Below are 16,542 nucleotides of genomic sequence, written 5' to 3'. Positions count from 1 at the left end.
AGTCTTTCCACATGCCACTGCACCCCACCATGTGGCCTTCTTTTAATCAATCAAACGTTTTTGTTTGTTTTCTACAGAGGGGAGGCGTTGTGCACTGAATGAAAAGATACCAAGGAGTGTTTGCGTCGCTTTGCCGTTTTTCACCATTGGCCAAAAAAAACTTGGCAGAGCCCAGTTCCCTCCTCATGAATAAAAGAAGGCTGCGAGAGCCTATCGGCGCGCGCCAACCCCCTCCGACGCCGTGCGTTAAAGTTATCCACTTAAACTACTCTCACCCTCCGAGCGGACTTTGTCATCAAAAACTAGCAGACCTTTTAGCAAAACACTGCAAAGAATTAAGTAACCTTTGTCCACTCCAGAGTGTCAGAAACACCCCCACCCTCCGTGCGCGCACGCTGCACCTTGTTGGCGGTTGTGTCTCGCCCATGCTGCTCCCCGTGTCACAGGAGACGTTGCTGTGTTTTCCAGCGTTGCATTAGCTTTACAACTTTCAAATCCATCGGGCTGGATGTCTCTTTTGCTATTTTTCTTTGGTGACCACAGGAGTTCGCAGATTTCCTTCTCCACTCAGAGTCAGCTCCATCAACAAGTTTGGACTTGTCTTCGCCGTTTGAACACCGGCCTTGTTTTGCTCGTTAATTCTATAGAAGAATGTCATCTCTGCCGGGAACTGTACCCCGAATGATGCGACCGGCGCCTGGACAAAACTACCCCCGTACTGGATTTCCACTGGAAGGTAGGCTACTTGGGATTTCCTTCAAATGGGTGCATTTTAGTTACTGTCAGCCACAGCGAAAACTTTGGAGGATAATTTGGAAATAGCTTGTTAATTGTGTTTTATTTAGTCATTTAAAGGATATATCTACATTTTTAAATAAATGTCTTTAAAAACAAGTTGACAAAATTGTGTGTTTAGGTTTTAAAATAGGCCCATTATTAAATTATCCGGATGCTGAACAAGACTTGTGTATTGCAAAGGCTAAAATTATGTGAGAGTGTTTTTTTTTGTTTAAAAAGAATAGAAAATCTGAGAAATAAAAAAAACACAGTAGAAACGTGGAGGGATATAATTTTTCACATGGCCAATGAAGGCCCCTATTCCTGCTAATGCTGTCCGTGCTCAAGTGGCACCACTAAAAGACTAAGAATGATGTCGACCAGTTACCACATATCCAGGATTTTGTTGAAGTGGGCTCGACGCTACAAATAAATGTAAAATACACTGCAAAGCGACGCATCAAAGGATTACATCAATATTTGTACATCATGACTGTGAATAGTGAATTGGGATGATGCGGCTATCTTCGCTGCCACTTGAATTCCCCATAGGCCACTCAAGTGCTGTCTGTTTAATTACAAATTATGGGGGGAAATCCTAGCAGGATGGGGCTATTGTATTGCTGAATAATGTGCGCATGGAAAATGTTTAGGCAACTTCAATGGAGCTCGTCTGAAGCCCATCTCTACCCAAAATAATCATCATTTTTTTGGATACAATTTCCACTGATTTGCCTTGTAATTTATAGCAGCCTATCTTAAAAAAACTCTAACACCTCACCCATTTGGGCTAAATTATGGTACATCCGAATTAAAACGATCCAAAACCCCATTTAAAATAAAAAATCAAATTAAATTAATGTGACGCATTTTTACGCATATGCTCATGGCCAACTCGGCTCCGGTTTTCTTGCCATGTACTTGTATAGTGTCAACCCCACTGGGTCAAGGTCGGGTGAACCAGCTCGGCGGCGTGTTCATCAATGGCAGGCCACTGCCAAACCATATCCGCCACAAGATAGTGGAGATGGCCCACCACGGCATCCGACCCTGCGTCATATCCCGACAGCTCCGCGTTTCCCACGGTTGTGTATCCAAAATCCTCTGCCGGTACCAGGAGACCGGCTCCATCCGCCCTGGTGCAATAGGAGGGAGTAAACCCAGGGTGAGTCTCTTAACTACAGTTTATAAAGTCTGCGTGAAATATGCAATTTAATTACATGCAGGCCCAGGATTGTTTTTTCTTTAAATTAGTTTCCTAATTTTATTCACACTGACTTTATAATATGTAGCCTATTTAAAAAGGCATAATCTGTTCCATGAATTGTACACAAGGTAGCATAAGCACTACTCTTACTAATAGCCCAACTTGCACTCAACGGTCGTGGCCACTCCGTGCAGGCCCAATAACCTCTGTATCATTATTTGGAAACTTAAAATATGTAATTCGAAATACACACAATATGCAGCCAATTTATGTGTTTTTTTCGTTTTCCTTACACCAAAATCAAATCCAACGTTTTGCTGGACTATAAATTCGACATAAATAGCAGGTGGCAACGCCTGACGTGGAGAAACGAATCGAGGAGTACAAGCGCGAAAACCCCGGCATGTTCAGCTGGGAGATCCGAGATAAGCTGCTGAAGGATGGGGTGTGTGACCGAAGCACCGTACCTTCAGGTGAGGCTTCATCTGGTAAGCAATGCTTCTTTTTATTTTTTTGCTGCATGAAACAAGACAATGCATGCCATCATACACCATACATATATTTTTAGAAACAACAATAGGATAATAATAATAATAATAATAATAATAATAATAATAATAATAATAATAATAATAATAATTCATTGACAGTGAGCTCCATTAGTCGAGTGCTGAGAGCTCGATTTGGAAAGAAGGATGATGAAGATGAATGCGACAAAAAAGATGACGGAGAGAAAAAGACTAAACACAGCATCGATGGCATACTTGGTGATAAAGGTAAGACAGGCGATTTAAATTTTATGTTGCTTCCAATTGCCTGCTATTTCAGAAAATTCTGGTTTATAGAAGCAGTCACCAAAGATTACGTCTAATTTTATTTAGACCTATTTGTTTGAACCAAAATGCAATGACCTGTTATTCCTGTCATGGACCAGCGTTGTCCACAGGTTATGGCTAATGAGGAGTGTCTTTTTGGCAAATAGCTGTAGAGATTTCAGAGCTATAGTTAGCTTCAAGCCATCCGTCTGTTTCACTTAATTAGGCCTATTTATATTGCTCATGACGGGAGGTATTTGAGGGTAAATTCATTTGCACAACAGACTCCTCTGGCGCGGGGTAAATGGTCCCTTGGAACAGGCTCGCTCTGACAGATGACCGATGTGACAATCAATATCAATTACAGCTCGTGAGCTCATAGAGGCGCGCGGTGCTAAACGTGTAGCCCTGGAGAGCGGGCAGGCGCGCGAGAAAAGAAAACGTTTGGGGTTTGTTGGAATGATGCTCTGTTGAGGTGACACTTCCCTGCCGAGGTGGCAACCCGGACTGCTTAAATTTTTTTGCGATTTGGTCACCGCCACTCCCAAATACACCTAGTTAGTGGCGACAATGTTTGAAAGACTGGTTTTCCTTTCAGCTTTATTTTTTTTTATCACGCATTTGAAATATGGCAATATAACATGCAGTATATTTTTGCATACTGTCTAAATGTTGAATGCAATGTATAAAACATAGTTTCGAGCAGAAAATGCACATTTTCTCCTCAATTGAGACAGGTTGTCTCTAAACTTGAAGATGAACTTCAGTGTAAAAATGAGCCCCTTACTCCATTCAGGGCTTTCAGAGCGAGGAGTGCGAGGTACAAAGGCAAAACGTAAAAGAGCAGGGCAGCGAAAAGGAATGGGGCTGTCCTTTCACATTCAGAAACCCGTAAAGAAAGAAAGAAAGAAAGAAAAAAATCAGCGAACAAAAGGCCAAGGAGAGAACTAAAGCGAGATGAATTATTCACTACGCCCTGCTGTTAGATAGTTTTGTAATATTATAGAATCGTCTGTTGGAATAGAATGAGAATTGGAGGGTGCAAAATGTTTCATTCTTTTTTGGAAATGCCTACTGCTCATTTTGGAATCGCATCATTGTTTGCTTCAACTGTCGCATTTCCCCCCAAAGTGTGTGTGTGTGTGTGTGTGTGTGTGTGTGTGTGTGTGTGTGTGTGTGTGTGTGTGTGTGTGTGTGTGTGTGTGTGTGTGTGTGTGTGTGTGTGTGTTTGTGTGTGTGTGTGTGTGAGAGAGAGGGCGAGAGCGAGAGAGAGAGATTTGTTTTTTTTGTGGACTGCTGAGATGCTGTGCTTCAAATATGTGAAAGGTGTTGCTTTAATTGTACTTTCACATGGCATTTTCCTTATTTTTTTGCACAACCATAACATGATTTTCAACAAATAGCATAAGGCCATCTGAATGCATTGCCTTGCTCAAAACATGTTCAGCACACCTGAGCACATGCGCACGATGCACAGGCCTTACAGATGTAGAGACAGGGGATCTGATCCTGCGTGGTGGTGGTGTGATACTGTATGTGGGGTAAATATGACGTCCCCTTGACCACCTCGCAGTTGACAGTCACTAGATCAGGGCCAGCGCAAACAATCGCCACAATCCAAGGACAGCAGCAGGAGCCGGGCCTTCTGGATTATGGATATAGAAGAGTGGCAAACCGTGATTAGGATTTTTTTAGCCAGGGTTCTAGATCTATCCAAAGCTTCCATGACAGGCTGTGTGGACGAATATGACGCACGCATCTCTGACTGCTTACATGCTTTCCGTTTCCACACCCCCCCTCCTCCTCCTCTCTCATTTCTGTTGGATGCACCACCAGCACCGTTCCTGTCACCCATCACCATTGTCTTCCTAACTCATCATCAAACGTCTGTCCACACGTTGGGGTGACACGATCAAAGCTATAAAGCTCTGCAAAAATGTCTTCTTAGATTTAATTCTTACAGATTGCTCTTCTTGCGCTTGTTTCGCTCGCTCATCCAGCTGGCGTTTAATAATGTTAAGACTTATTAGCACGCGTAATGGAAACGGTGTCTTTTTGAATGAGCGGCTGTGTTGGGCAAGAGTGTAATAGCTCGCAGGCATGGTACGAAACGCATTTATCCCCCCAATGAGCCCTCACTCGCGGAGTTTCAAGCACACAAACGGTTATGTTGAAGGGTTTTTAAAGCAGATTAAATTGAGCCTTTTATTTCTTTCTCACTTTCATCTCTAAACGACTCCCTGACTAGCCCGAGGCAAAATTTACAAGATTTAAAAAAAAGCTTTTCTTTAACAGTGGTAAAAGATTGCGCCTTATTTTTTTTATTTTTTCTCCTCCTGTAATTTGATATATTTTTGGATGACATTAGTTAAAGAATAACACCCAATCCAAAATGCTAGTTAAAAATAAAAGGGGACAAGGGAAATCTCACACCAAATTTGTAAAGTAAAAAAAAGAGTAGGCCATAATTTAACAGCATACAAATCGGTAGTTGTTTATTACAATATATGGGGTGGATTTGGAGAGGAAAGAGTGCTTAGGTGCGGTGGCTGAGTCACAGAGAACAACAACTGATGTTCATTTAGATGTTATGGTGCTTTGAAGAAATGGGACTCAAGATGGCGAGACCATGTAGACATCGCAATATTTTCACTTGTCCTGTTAACATACGTTTATGAACACGTCCATTATGATCTAGGCCTATACCTAACAAGAAAATACAAGTAATGCAATACCAAAAGGTGTGTTGAAACTCGTCTCACTTCTCTCTGACAACTCTCTTGACATCTTCCAAATGAGTAATAGCCAACAGCAAGTTTAAAACGAATCATCAAAACAACACCAAAACAGAGAAGCAGAGCCTCTGCAGTGGACTGCTGCATGGATTACTGAAGGCGCTTTTGTCCAGTCAGGGGAATTCTGGAGCTTCTGCAACCAGGAGCGCAGGAATAATGACGAGGTCAGAGCCTCGCATGTCATCCCATCCAGAGGCCAAGGACCCCATGAAGTAGCCTAACAGCGGTCTTGGGGTTGACATGTCGAATGGAAAAAAACAAACAAAAGACACTAAAACTGAATTGCCTGAGCACAGCAGAGCAGACTTGCATTTGAATACAGACTGGATAGTGGTTATGTGTTCCCGGCCTGCTCATATTTGAGAAATATGAAATTGTGTTTAGGAGCCTCCTGTAAGCTTGGTTGAAAGAAAAAAAGGGACGCTGAGCATGAGTCGGGAGACCACTTCAAACAAAATTCATTCCATTCGTGTGAGAGAGAGAGAGAGAGAGAGAGAGAGAGAGAGAGAGAGAGAGAGAGAGAGAGAGAGAGAGAGAGAGAGAGAGAGAGAGAGATTTAACCAAAGTATGGATAAGTTATTTAGCTATTAATAACATTTTTTCCTCGGGCATCGCGAGTCACTCCATCTGCACCCGCTCTCTCGCAGCTATTTGGCGGGGTTGAAATTGAGGGAGACCCAAATGTTGGGAGGAGATAACGCAATCATCGCAGCCGCGGCCCTGCGCTGTGCATCCGTATATTAAACCGGGATTAACCTCCCTTGCTCAACCGCCCCCACCCCTCCTCCCCCTTCACCACCGAGCCAAATTTCATCGGAATTTACATGGGGAGGTTTTAAAGAACATATAAAAAAGAAAGAAAGGAAAGAAATAAACAAAACAAATATTTAACATGAGTGGACAAAATGCATTTACAACCCACGGCACTGCCTATGAGTAAAGTTTTGTTAGGGGCCACAAGAGATGTCCATCCTGTAAAAGCTAAATGATTCTGACAGCCTCTTAAGGAAGTGATAAATTTAGCAGAGAAAAAAACGCACTTGCAGCGTAGTAACCCTCTGTTAGCCTTTAATTTCACCGTCACATAAGGAAACACTTCAGCGCAGAATTGTCATGCAGAATAAAACCGTTTGCGAGACAAACTCTATTAAAAACTAAATCCTGATAAACCATGTGACGTAATTCGTGGAACAAATCAAATTAGTCCAACCAGCAACAAATGACCATAATTTGGAATTTAAACGGCTTTGTCGGGCCATGCAACTTTAAGAATTTAAGAGAGGAGACGCCATTAAATAATTTGCCCATGACTTTAAGAGCAGTGTTTTACAAGACTGAGGATATTTAACATTTTTCGGTCTTATTTTATATCAGGGCCTAGACTGCATATGTTTTGGTGACTTAGGCCTATTCTATGATTTAGGCCTACTGTAGATTCTGTGGTTGTTTTGTACAAAAACAACACAGGCGTAACTTCTTTGGCAAGTTGAGTATTTTTTGTACATGCGTTTCTGTGAACAGAAACTGCAGGATCAGACGTCAGGACGCAACACTGAGGTGACACCATATCAGGCTTAGCTGCAAACTTATTGAGATATTAGTCACCAACCATAGGAGTATGGTGAAGAACATATGGTGAAGAACATGGTGGCCCACGACCCTGAAATATTACTGCGCAATAAGATTATAACGAGGGCGCCAGTGACCTGTTAACCCTAATAGTATAGTTGCCATGGAAAGGGGACTTCGTTGAGTGTTTTAGATTTTTTTTGGAGGGGCGATGAAGGAAAGAAGAAAAAAGTGAAAAAAATGAAAGTAGGTGCGAAAAAGTAGAAGCGGCTAGAGGAAATTGAGAGGCTTATAGCCTTTGATCCTTGGGCTGCGTTTTGCTTATCTGAAACATTTGTGGTGACACCGCCACAATAGGAGTTCATCATATTACAGACTGCCAGTGCTGCTTTCAAGCCTGCCTGTCTATTAATTAAAGAAGGCTCTTGCCTTGTGGGACAGGCCCTATCTCGCTGCCCATATTACTAACCCAAATGTTTTTTTCTCCCCTCGGATCTCCAGTGGCCTTTTAAAAGAACAATCACCCCTTTCTGAGTACTTATCACTATCCCGAAAAAGGTCTACACTACAAGACAAGGGGATTTTTCCTCACATATAAAAGCAAACATATAATCCTCTCTCGCTCAATAACTCTGAAGGACGGACCCCCTCTTTCTCTAAAGGAAAACTCTATCAAATGCTGGCTGAATCATATGCACGTTTCCATTAAACATGCACCAACATAACAGCCTACATGTGTGTTAATTCATAACTTAACAGTCGATTTGACATCAGAGTAGGCTAGGCCACTCTATACGTATTGAATTAACACGGGTTACTGTGTGCTCAGTTGAAGGAAAGAGATGCTGTTTTGACACCTCCAACTGGTGCGTGTTGGTTTGGGTGACACACGTCAAACACAGTTAAGTTCATCACTTACAGATGCCTGGGCCGGACTTCAGCTTAGTTGAAGGGGTGGGGGTCGCATCCCAACCCAGCAGCTCTGGGAGAACAAAACGGACAAACAACAAGGCAAAAACTCCTGCTGACACCAATAAAACCCACTGGCCTCGGGGCTTCCTATGCTGTGTCACAAAAGTGTTTTTGATGGGGACTCGCCATTACTTCAGACTAGCATGGTGTTGCTCCATAAAATCGAGGCTGCATGGAGGAACTTTTTGTGACCTCGGCCAAATGACTTGAATGTCTTTTTGGGGCATGCGTAAACGTCGATATAGGCCTGTGTCTCCACATTTTGCGCGCCACACGACCTGATGTTGATCAGACACGTTTCGCATATTGAGAATAAATTTAGAAAGCTGAAACACACCGTACCTATTTGCAGAACATGACACCATTTCAGCAGGGAACCTTGAAGGGTCAAATGTAATTCTGGAGTTATCCCGTTCTGATGCATATCTCGCCAGGGGCTAGGCTAACTGGAATTTGAAATACGCATTACTGTGGACAAAACACACCCGTTTGTTTTTGGATTTGCTCATTGTTCGGGCTACTTTGTAAGTGCGTAGGCAAATGGGACTATTTGTTGATTTTTGTTCTTTTATTGTCTATCTTTTTAATTGCACCACTGAGTTCCCTTGGAAAACAAATACTTAGAGGGGAGGAACTAAACGGGCTTGGCTGAATAGGGGGATCGCAGCCCACTTCTTTGCCATGGCGTGCTCACTGGCCAGGCCATAATCCTGCTTTCATTTCGCCGACAAATGCAAAGAATCCTGTCTGGAAAGCCAACGAGAAAGAGAATGACTACTACCCAAAAGGGAATAATTAAGGAGAGAAAGGGGGTCCTCAGTTTAGAGAGGGCTATGTTGTGAGAGAACATTTGCAAGAATTAGGAAATCTGTTGCTCAGGCATGTTCTTCGAAAAAAGGCGAATCTGGCAGTTATGTTGACGAAATAATGTGCATTTTTAAACCTCATTAGGTAATTTACAATATCAATTAACTGTGGACCAGTGAGAATCAAAGCTTTATAATAAGTTAACCTTCGAAGATTTGGAAGGCTCTAGCCATGTAAGCGCACTATCCATGCACAGAGGGTAGATTTCAAGTGTGGCAGTCTCTTTCTCCTTCACCTCTATTCCGCTAACTTGATATTTTATGCATGACTGGTTTATTAGCCACTGCTGTGTGGGGATTTGACAGCGGCTCCGGGGGTGTAGATACCTTCAGTAAAAATCCAACTCATTTTTGCTCTCCCATGTAATTCATCCTGGGAAGCCGCGGAGAAGGCCCACGGTAGGAGAGAGAGAGGTATCTAAGGTCTTTCATCCAACCTTTTCTAATAACTTGCTCATAACCAACGCATACGGGCTTATAATATTGGACACGCAGAACGATATTACAATCGAGCTCACCGCAACAGGCCTGCTCTAACTCACTTACTACACAGGCGCGCCACAGCCCTGTACATTTTGCCATTTTTTTATATTTTCGGAGCTTCTAACAATTTGGTGATTTCGCCTGCATTAAATGCCAATTTTGGAGACACTAAACGAACCTTTGACACGTGTCATTCCTTGCCATCATGGATTCTAAACAAAACTCATCCTTTAGTTAGCAAAGATTACGCGGATAAATAGGCCTACCCGTGTGCGTAAAATTGAGTAGGCTATTGACCCAAGCGATTGTAGTTAACGAAGAAAAACACTAATTGAAACGGTGTTTACCTTTCGAGCTCAGACCTTGGAGTAGTGTAACAATCTGTGTGTCCCAAAGTCTCCAATTTGCTCTCATGAAACAACACATGGCTAGTTTGTTGTTGACTGTGTGTACCACATGACTGGTGGGCAGGTAGGTGTGTGCGATTGGCCAATTTAGTAGTCCCTCGCCACATCATGGCCCACATGTGGGATTACATTCATGTGTCGTTGACAGAGCTGAATATATGATGTTGAAAGACGGGTCTAGGTAACTTTAAAACAGGTGCTAAGATCAATAAGAAAATACTAGTTGGAAGAGGTGGAAGAGGTGATATGGCTGTCCTATTCAGGATGGGCCAACAGTGACTGGTAACACTTTATTTTAGGGATACCTCTATTAGCACGAATACACACAATGTCCCTGTATAAGTACTAACTTAGCAAAATCAAACATTTGTATGGCATGTATTCGCAAATGTCTTGTTCATGCACAATAAGGTATTTATTACCAATTTAGCCTTAGTAAGGACCTAGTAGGCCTTAGCGTTTGCTTAGTACATGCCTTACAAGTTACTTATGCAGGCATTAACATTGTATGTATTCGTGCTAATAGATGTATCCCTAAAATAAAGTGTTACAGAGTGAGTGGAATATAAACATATTTCTGGCTATTAGGCTACTTTATACAATCTCTGTGACATAATGTGATTTGTATTCTACCTTGCTGTGATGCAGATTTATTTCCTGTAACATCAGAATAATTTCCTAAAGCTCCAGAACAGTTAAATACCATTATATTAAACTCAATTGTTGTAACAATTAGTCAAGATGTTACCACCCATTCAGTGAATGGTATAAACTGGGTTTATGTGCAAGGCATGACATTAAGAAAAGGAGGTAGCCTAATTTTGCAACCCATAGCCTATAAGCAGTCCATGCTGTGAACGACTGGCTTGTGTTTAAAAAGATCAATTGAGAAGTCAACAGTTCTTTATTTTGTTCTTTTTTTTAAATATCCATTGTTGGCTAAAAGGGGGAATGTCTTTGTAGCTGACCCGAAATCATTCTAATGTCTGACAACCTTCTCTCCTCTCCTCTTTTAACAGTCGATTGAAAAGGGAGGGAAAGAAAAGGGGGGAAAGGGGAGTATAGAGAAAGCGTCTGTTATTTTGAGTCTTTGGCCCTGGCTGGCCAACATAAGCCATTCAGGACCCTTGATGAACTCCTCCAAAAGTTTATTAAGAGCGCCTAGATAATAGGGACTAAAGCCTTTAGGCAACTGGGGAGACAGTTTATAAACTAGCAGCCTTTTGTGTGCTAAAGGCAGATGCATGAATACCTTTCAATGGGCTCTCTCAAACTGACACGATCAAGCCAGACAACAGCATGTTAAAAGGGGGCGAGGGCCTTTTTTTCTTCCTCTTCTCCTCCTTCTCCCTTTGCTCCTTCTCCTTCACCCTGCTTTTTTCTGTTGCTCAGATCTGTATTTTTTTGCATTAATGTACATCTGCGGTGGGAGGGGCCCCAATTTAGGGGCGTAGAGAGCCTTGCGTCAAAGCCTTTTTTCCCCCTGCAAGCTCTGGGGTCTTTAGTGCGTTTGAAGTAAAAGTCTTGTGTTGCTCACGCCCATTTTTGGCAGCAGGTGTCAGAAGAACGGAACGGCCAGAGAAATATGGTAATCGCCATCACCAGAAAAAAAGACCAAACTAAAAAAAAAGGAAAGGTCCACCCTCCCTCAAAACGGCTGTAATGGACAGGGTAGTTTCTAAGTGATTGACTTTGAAGTTTGCCTTATTTTGCCTCAGGTTGCTGTTTGGACTTTCACTAATTATGTAGAACGTTTACCTCTACTGAGTGTTTTTTCACTCAGTACACATTTCTGATTTTTTTTTTCTGGAAGAAATTTGTCATTCTACATTATCCAACTATCAATAATCTTACTTTGTACAAAAAATAATACCGAAAGTCACAACATGGTCTCTCCCAGACTACTGGGAGACACTGAGCCTGATGATGTAACATTGATGGTAGACGCGGGAAAAGACACATTTCCTCTGGTGCCTAATTGAAATCACTAACAGAACTAATGTGAAAATTAACCAGAGACAAAGACTCCCCATCTCCCCTCCCTCCCCCCATCTCAGCTCAGCCCCCCCCCAACCACCACCACCACCACCACCACAGTAACAGGATAATAGGGGCTGGTGACTCCTGACCCCCTGGGCGTCCCTTTCTGGCTCTCCCTTTAAAGGACAGGAGCGAGCGTCCATTGCTGTGACGGGCCCTGGATGGACAGGCAAGACATCCATGACAGGCTGATACTTAAAGACAACCATCCAGCTATACAGCTATCCATCCACAGTCCACACCCAGTCCAACCACCAGCCTCCAAGCCACCCACCCCTAGCAGGTGCTACTGTTGCGGCTTCACACTCTTGCTTGCCAAGTGAAGTTAACCAAAGCAAGTGTGTGTGTGTGTGTGTGTGTGTGTGTGTGTGTGTGTGTGTGTGTGTGTGTGTGTGTGTGTGTGTGTGTGTGTGTGTGTGTGTGTGTGTGTGTGTGTGTGTGTGTGTGTGTGTGTGTGAGGACAAAGAAAGAGCTAGCCTGCGAAAAAGAAGGACCGCAGATTAAAAGAGAGATTACACCACAAGACAGCTATTAGTAAGAATGAGGCCACTTGAAACAAGGGAAAGCGCCCAGTGCTAAAGGATCAATAGAGGCTGTTAGGTTACTAAACACACAAACAAACAGTCCATTTCCTCTGCTTGTCCAAGAATACATCCCCATTAAGTACCTCTCCTCTCCCCCGCCCTCCCAGCTTGTCTTGACTTTAATTCGTCCATTTCCTCCTGAGCCTGTACGTGATTACATCCCCAACCACCACCACCACCAACAACAACACCTCTCCTCTCCGCCCCAACTCAATACAGCCTTCTGCTGCAGTATTGTCTTTAATTTGTCGATTTCCTGAGCTTGTCCAAGAATTCACGCCCTCTAACCACCATCACTACCAACCAACACCACCGCCAACACCTCTCCACGCCACCCCAACTCAATACAGCCTGCTGTCTTTAATTTGTAGATTTCCACCGTCAACCACCCTCACCACCGCTCACAAACACCTCTCCACGCCACCCCCCCCAACTTAATACAGCCTTCTGCGGAAGTATTGTCTTTAATTCGTTGGCTTGTTTGTGTCCAACCTGTTTGGCCAACTGTGGTCCCAGCCTCCCATTCAGCCAAGCCCAGCCGTGCCACTCTTACTTTCGCAAAATGACTTTGAAGAGAGAGTGACTGCATTTGATTGTGTGGTGTCTGATTCAACCAGGGCCCTCTGGCGTTGAGACTGGAAAGTGAACGTGTGTGTGTGTGGATAGGAAGGTGATGACAGTTGTTAAAGGGTGTAACAACATTATGCAGTAGTTGGCTGAGGTGCAGAAAAGGGGGGGGGGAGAGAGAGAGAGAGAAAGAGAGAGAGAGAGAGAGAGAGAGAGAGAGAGAGAGAGAGAGAGAGAGAGAGAGGGGGAGAGGAAAGGAGGGGAGCAAGTGGTTGCAATGGAGCTGTCTCGGAGGAAATATCTTTTGATGTGTGTCTGAAGAGCAAGTGAAACATCTTTTTCTTCATGTTTGCCTGAAAGATGTTTTTTTAAAAAAAAGATATGCCAACAGTGGTCCGGGCATGTTAGTGTGTCTATCATGTGTCTATCGGCTGGTAAATAACACGTGAAACATGAAGTGACCGATGTAGATTTATGGCCTGTTTAATTATTAGTGGTGTGGAGTGGTAGTGTGTCAGTGGACCAATGCTAAAATAACAACAGTGGTCCGGGCATGTTAGTGCGTGTATTGTATAAGCATGGCTGGTAAATAACGTGTGAAACATGAAGTGGCCAATGTAGATTTATGGCCTGTTTAATTATTTGTGGTGTGGAGTGGCGTGGCAGTGTGTCAGTGGACCCAATGCTAATGTGGCAACACAGTGATTAAGGGCAAGGACGCGGTGTTGAGCGTTCAGGGCGCTTGGCTACGACGAGTAGTTAACCACCATGCTCCACTGGCTTAAAAATCACCATCAGCCCACGCCACTTATGGCCATAAAATTCCCCAATTTCTCGCTCTTTAGTCGCTTCACCCCGGAATTGTTCATTAGCTTTATTTATATAGAGAGGGTTTTTTTTGCAAGCTTGCGCGCCACACAAAGACAATAGGCATGCTCCTAGAGTGTTGCAAATCAGAAATTTGCTCAGATTTTTTCCACCAACTTAAAACCGTTGAATGGCTGTGGCCAAAGTGTGAACAGCGGTAGGGCCAGCCAGCTGGGTGGAGAGAGAGAGAAAGAGAGAGAGAGAGAGAGAGAGAGTCTGTATTTTTGTGTGTGAGAGAGTGTGTCGGAGAGAGACACACAGGGAAAGAGAGAGGGAGAGACAGAGAGAGAGAGAGAGAGAGAGAGAGAGAGAGAGAGAGAGAGAGAGAGAGAGAGAGAGAGAGAGAGAGAGTGTAAAAGAGAGAGAGGGTGGAATTTCTTCTCTCCTGCCTGCTTTCAGCCCCAAACAGGCTTGTCGTTACATTTTTAACTAATGGGCTTATTTATGCATCCTCTGTCAGTCCCGCGGCGTGGCTGCAGCCACTGCTCTCCTCTCCTCTCCATCCCTCCCCCCGAAATAAAAGCGTTTCTCATTAAATTCCAAGTCCATGTCATTTCAAACACACACCCATGACTTGGCCGAACTTGGTATTAAAATTTAGTTTTTTATTTAGAGGGATGGAATTAATTATTGAAGGTAGGCTATGAGGGGGATTTTTTTGTCATACGAAGCACTGTTTGCATGTCATTCCACAATGTGGTGTAGTGTTACCTGTTAGCCAGGATATAGCAGTTTGTAACATCAATAAGACATTTAGGAAGAATGTTGTCAGGGGGTAGATTTAAGAATTCCTGCAGGCAGCAAACAAGGCTAGAATTTCTAATTATTGCTTGGGAGAACATTCAGCACTTATTGATTGTTTTTGATTATTGTACTTTTTTGGTGTATTTGTCAGACTGTTGGCTCTGTTTGCTAGTCTTACAATCTAGCTGGTTTGCCTTTTTGTTCTGGACACCTTGCTTGTACAGCAAAACATTGGGCTTGAAAAATGAAGCGCACCATTTTGCGTTTGTTTAAAATTAAAATTCCTAATGGTCTGCGAAAGGATTATCAGTATTTCATGTGCCCTAATGGACATGACACATTTAGTTTTTGGCAGCTTTTCATGGGGAGCCAACAGTCAACAGTCACCAGCTCCTGTATGAGTGAAACCACCAACCAACTTATAAAAAGTAGGTGGATTGTTGGAAAAGCACCTTTTAGCAGTAAGCTTTAAAGAGGTTCAAACAATAAATCACTTATTTTTTGAGAGAGAGAGAGAGAGAGAGAGAGAGAGAGAGAGAGAGAGAGAGAGAGAGAGAGAGAGAGAGAGAGAGAGAGAGAGACAGAGAGAGAGAACCAATCTTCATCTGCAATTATTAATCTGCTTTTTTTCTTAAATAAGATTATTCTTTCCCTATTTTTAAAAGTTTCTGGTGTTTGGTGTTCTTTATTTTAGCCTCAAGCTGTCCACTGTGCGCTTGCATTAATATACAGCATAATACGCCGTCTTATTTTCCCCAGCCCTAATCTTAATCAGTGGTTCAATTGACAGTCAGCACTTTTCTGTTTACGATGCCGTTTTTATCTCGGGGCACATGGACGCGTGCATGGCAGTGTTAAAGCCAGGGTTTGATAAAGCTCCTCGCGTTTTAATAAACGATAGTTTTTGCTAAGACATAATGTCACGATAATACTCTCCTCTCTCTGACAGAACTTCAGCACAGAACTGGATTGAGTTTACTGCAAGCTTTCTCTGTCTCTGTTTGTGTGTGTGTGTGTGTGTGTGTGTGTGTGTGTGTGTGTGTGTGTGTGTGTGTGTGTGTGTGTGTGTGTGTGTGTGTGTGTGTGTGTGTGTGTGTGTGTGTGTGTGTGTGTGTGCGTGTGTTTGTGAGGCTGTGTGTATTTGTGGGTGTCAGGAAGAGAGAGAAAGAGAGAGAGAGAGAGAGAGAGAGAGAGAGAGAGAGAGAGAGAGAGAGAGAGAGAGAGAGAGAGAGAGAGAGAGAGAGAGAGAGAGAGTCTGTTTAGACTGCTGGGGAGTGGATGCTCCTTTTTTTGGCCACAGCATGTATATGCAATACATGATACACTGAGGTGATAATCAGGTGATTGACGGAGAAGTGTGTGTGTGTGTGTGTGTGTGTGTGTGTGTGTGTGTGTGTGTGTGTGTGTGTTTTTTTTTTACAAATGCACACAACCATTAGAGTTAAGTTGTGAACAACTACGTTGGCGTCCTTTCGGAACTCGAGTATCTATAGAATCTCTTAATGAAATAAAAATAGTTCAGTGGGTTCTAATTAGCTCTTTTGACTATCACTTCACACACACACAGACAATTAAACACCAAATGTTTCAGTTGTGTGTGTTATCCTTGTGGCTGTGGTGCTGTAACGCCATTCTATAGGGGATACACTGCTGGAACCTCTTTGCTTTTTGCAGCTTGCATTGCATGGTGAGGGCCTTTGCTTTTGTGCAAAGGAAATGCCTCCCTCCCTCCCTCCCCTTAACAACAGACCAGACAGACAGACAGACGGTCGCACGGACAGACAGGCGGACAGAGGAAAGAGAAACTTGTTGTAAATGGACACCTCCTCCAGCAGGGGAAAATAGGCAG

The 16,542-nt window shown here is 43.2% G+C and overlaps 1 protein-coding gene across 4 annotated transcripts in view; it reads left to right on the top strand.

The window, feature by feature from the left end:
* The first annotated feature begins 290 nt into the window (after positions 1-290).
* The window catches only part of pax7b (paired box 7b), a 100,638-nt gene continuing 84,386 nt past the window's right edge, over positions 291-16,542 (top strand). For 2 of the 4 annotated variants that reach the window (XM_063208461.1, XM_063208459.1), the window contains exons 1-4: positions 291-736; positions 1,707-1,942; positions 2,328-2,457; positions 2,635-2,760. In XM_063208461.1, the coding sequence (XP_063064531.1) occupies positions 652-736; positions 1,707-1,942; positions 2,328-2,457; positions 2,635-2,760 (577 nt within the window). In that variant the 5' untranslated portion in view covers positions 291-651. Of the gene's footprint in view, positions 737-1,706; positions 1,943-2,327; positions 2,473-2,634; positions 2,761-16,542 lie in introns of all 4 variants that reach the window. The other 2 variants (XM_063208460.1, XM_063208458.1) reach the window with 1 other exon arrangement.

This window comes from Engraulis encrasicolus, chromosome 10 (genome assembly GCF_034702125.1).
Source record: "Engraulis encrasicolus isolate BLACKSEA-1 chromosome 10, IST_EnEncr_1.0, whole genome shotgun sequence".
Lineage (NCBI taxonomy): Eukaryota > Metazoa > Chordata > Actinopteri > Clupeiformes > Engraulidae > Engraulis > Engraulis encrasicolus.
This window is presented reverse-complemented; position numbering and strand designations above follow the sequence as displayed.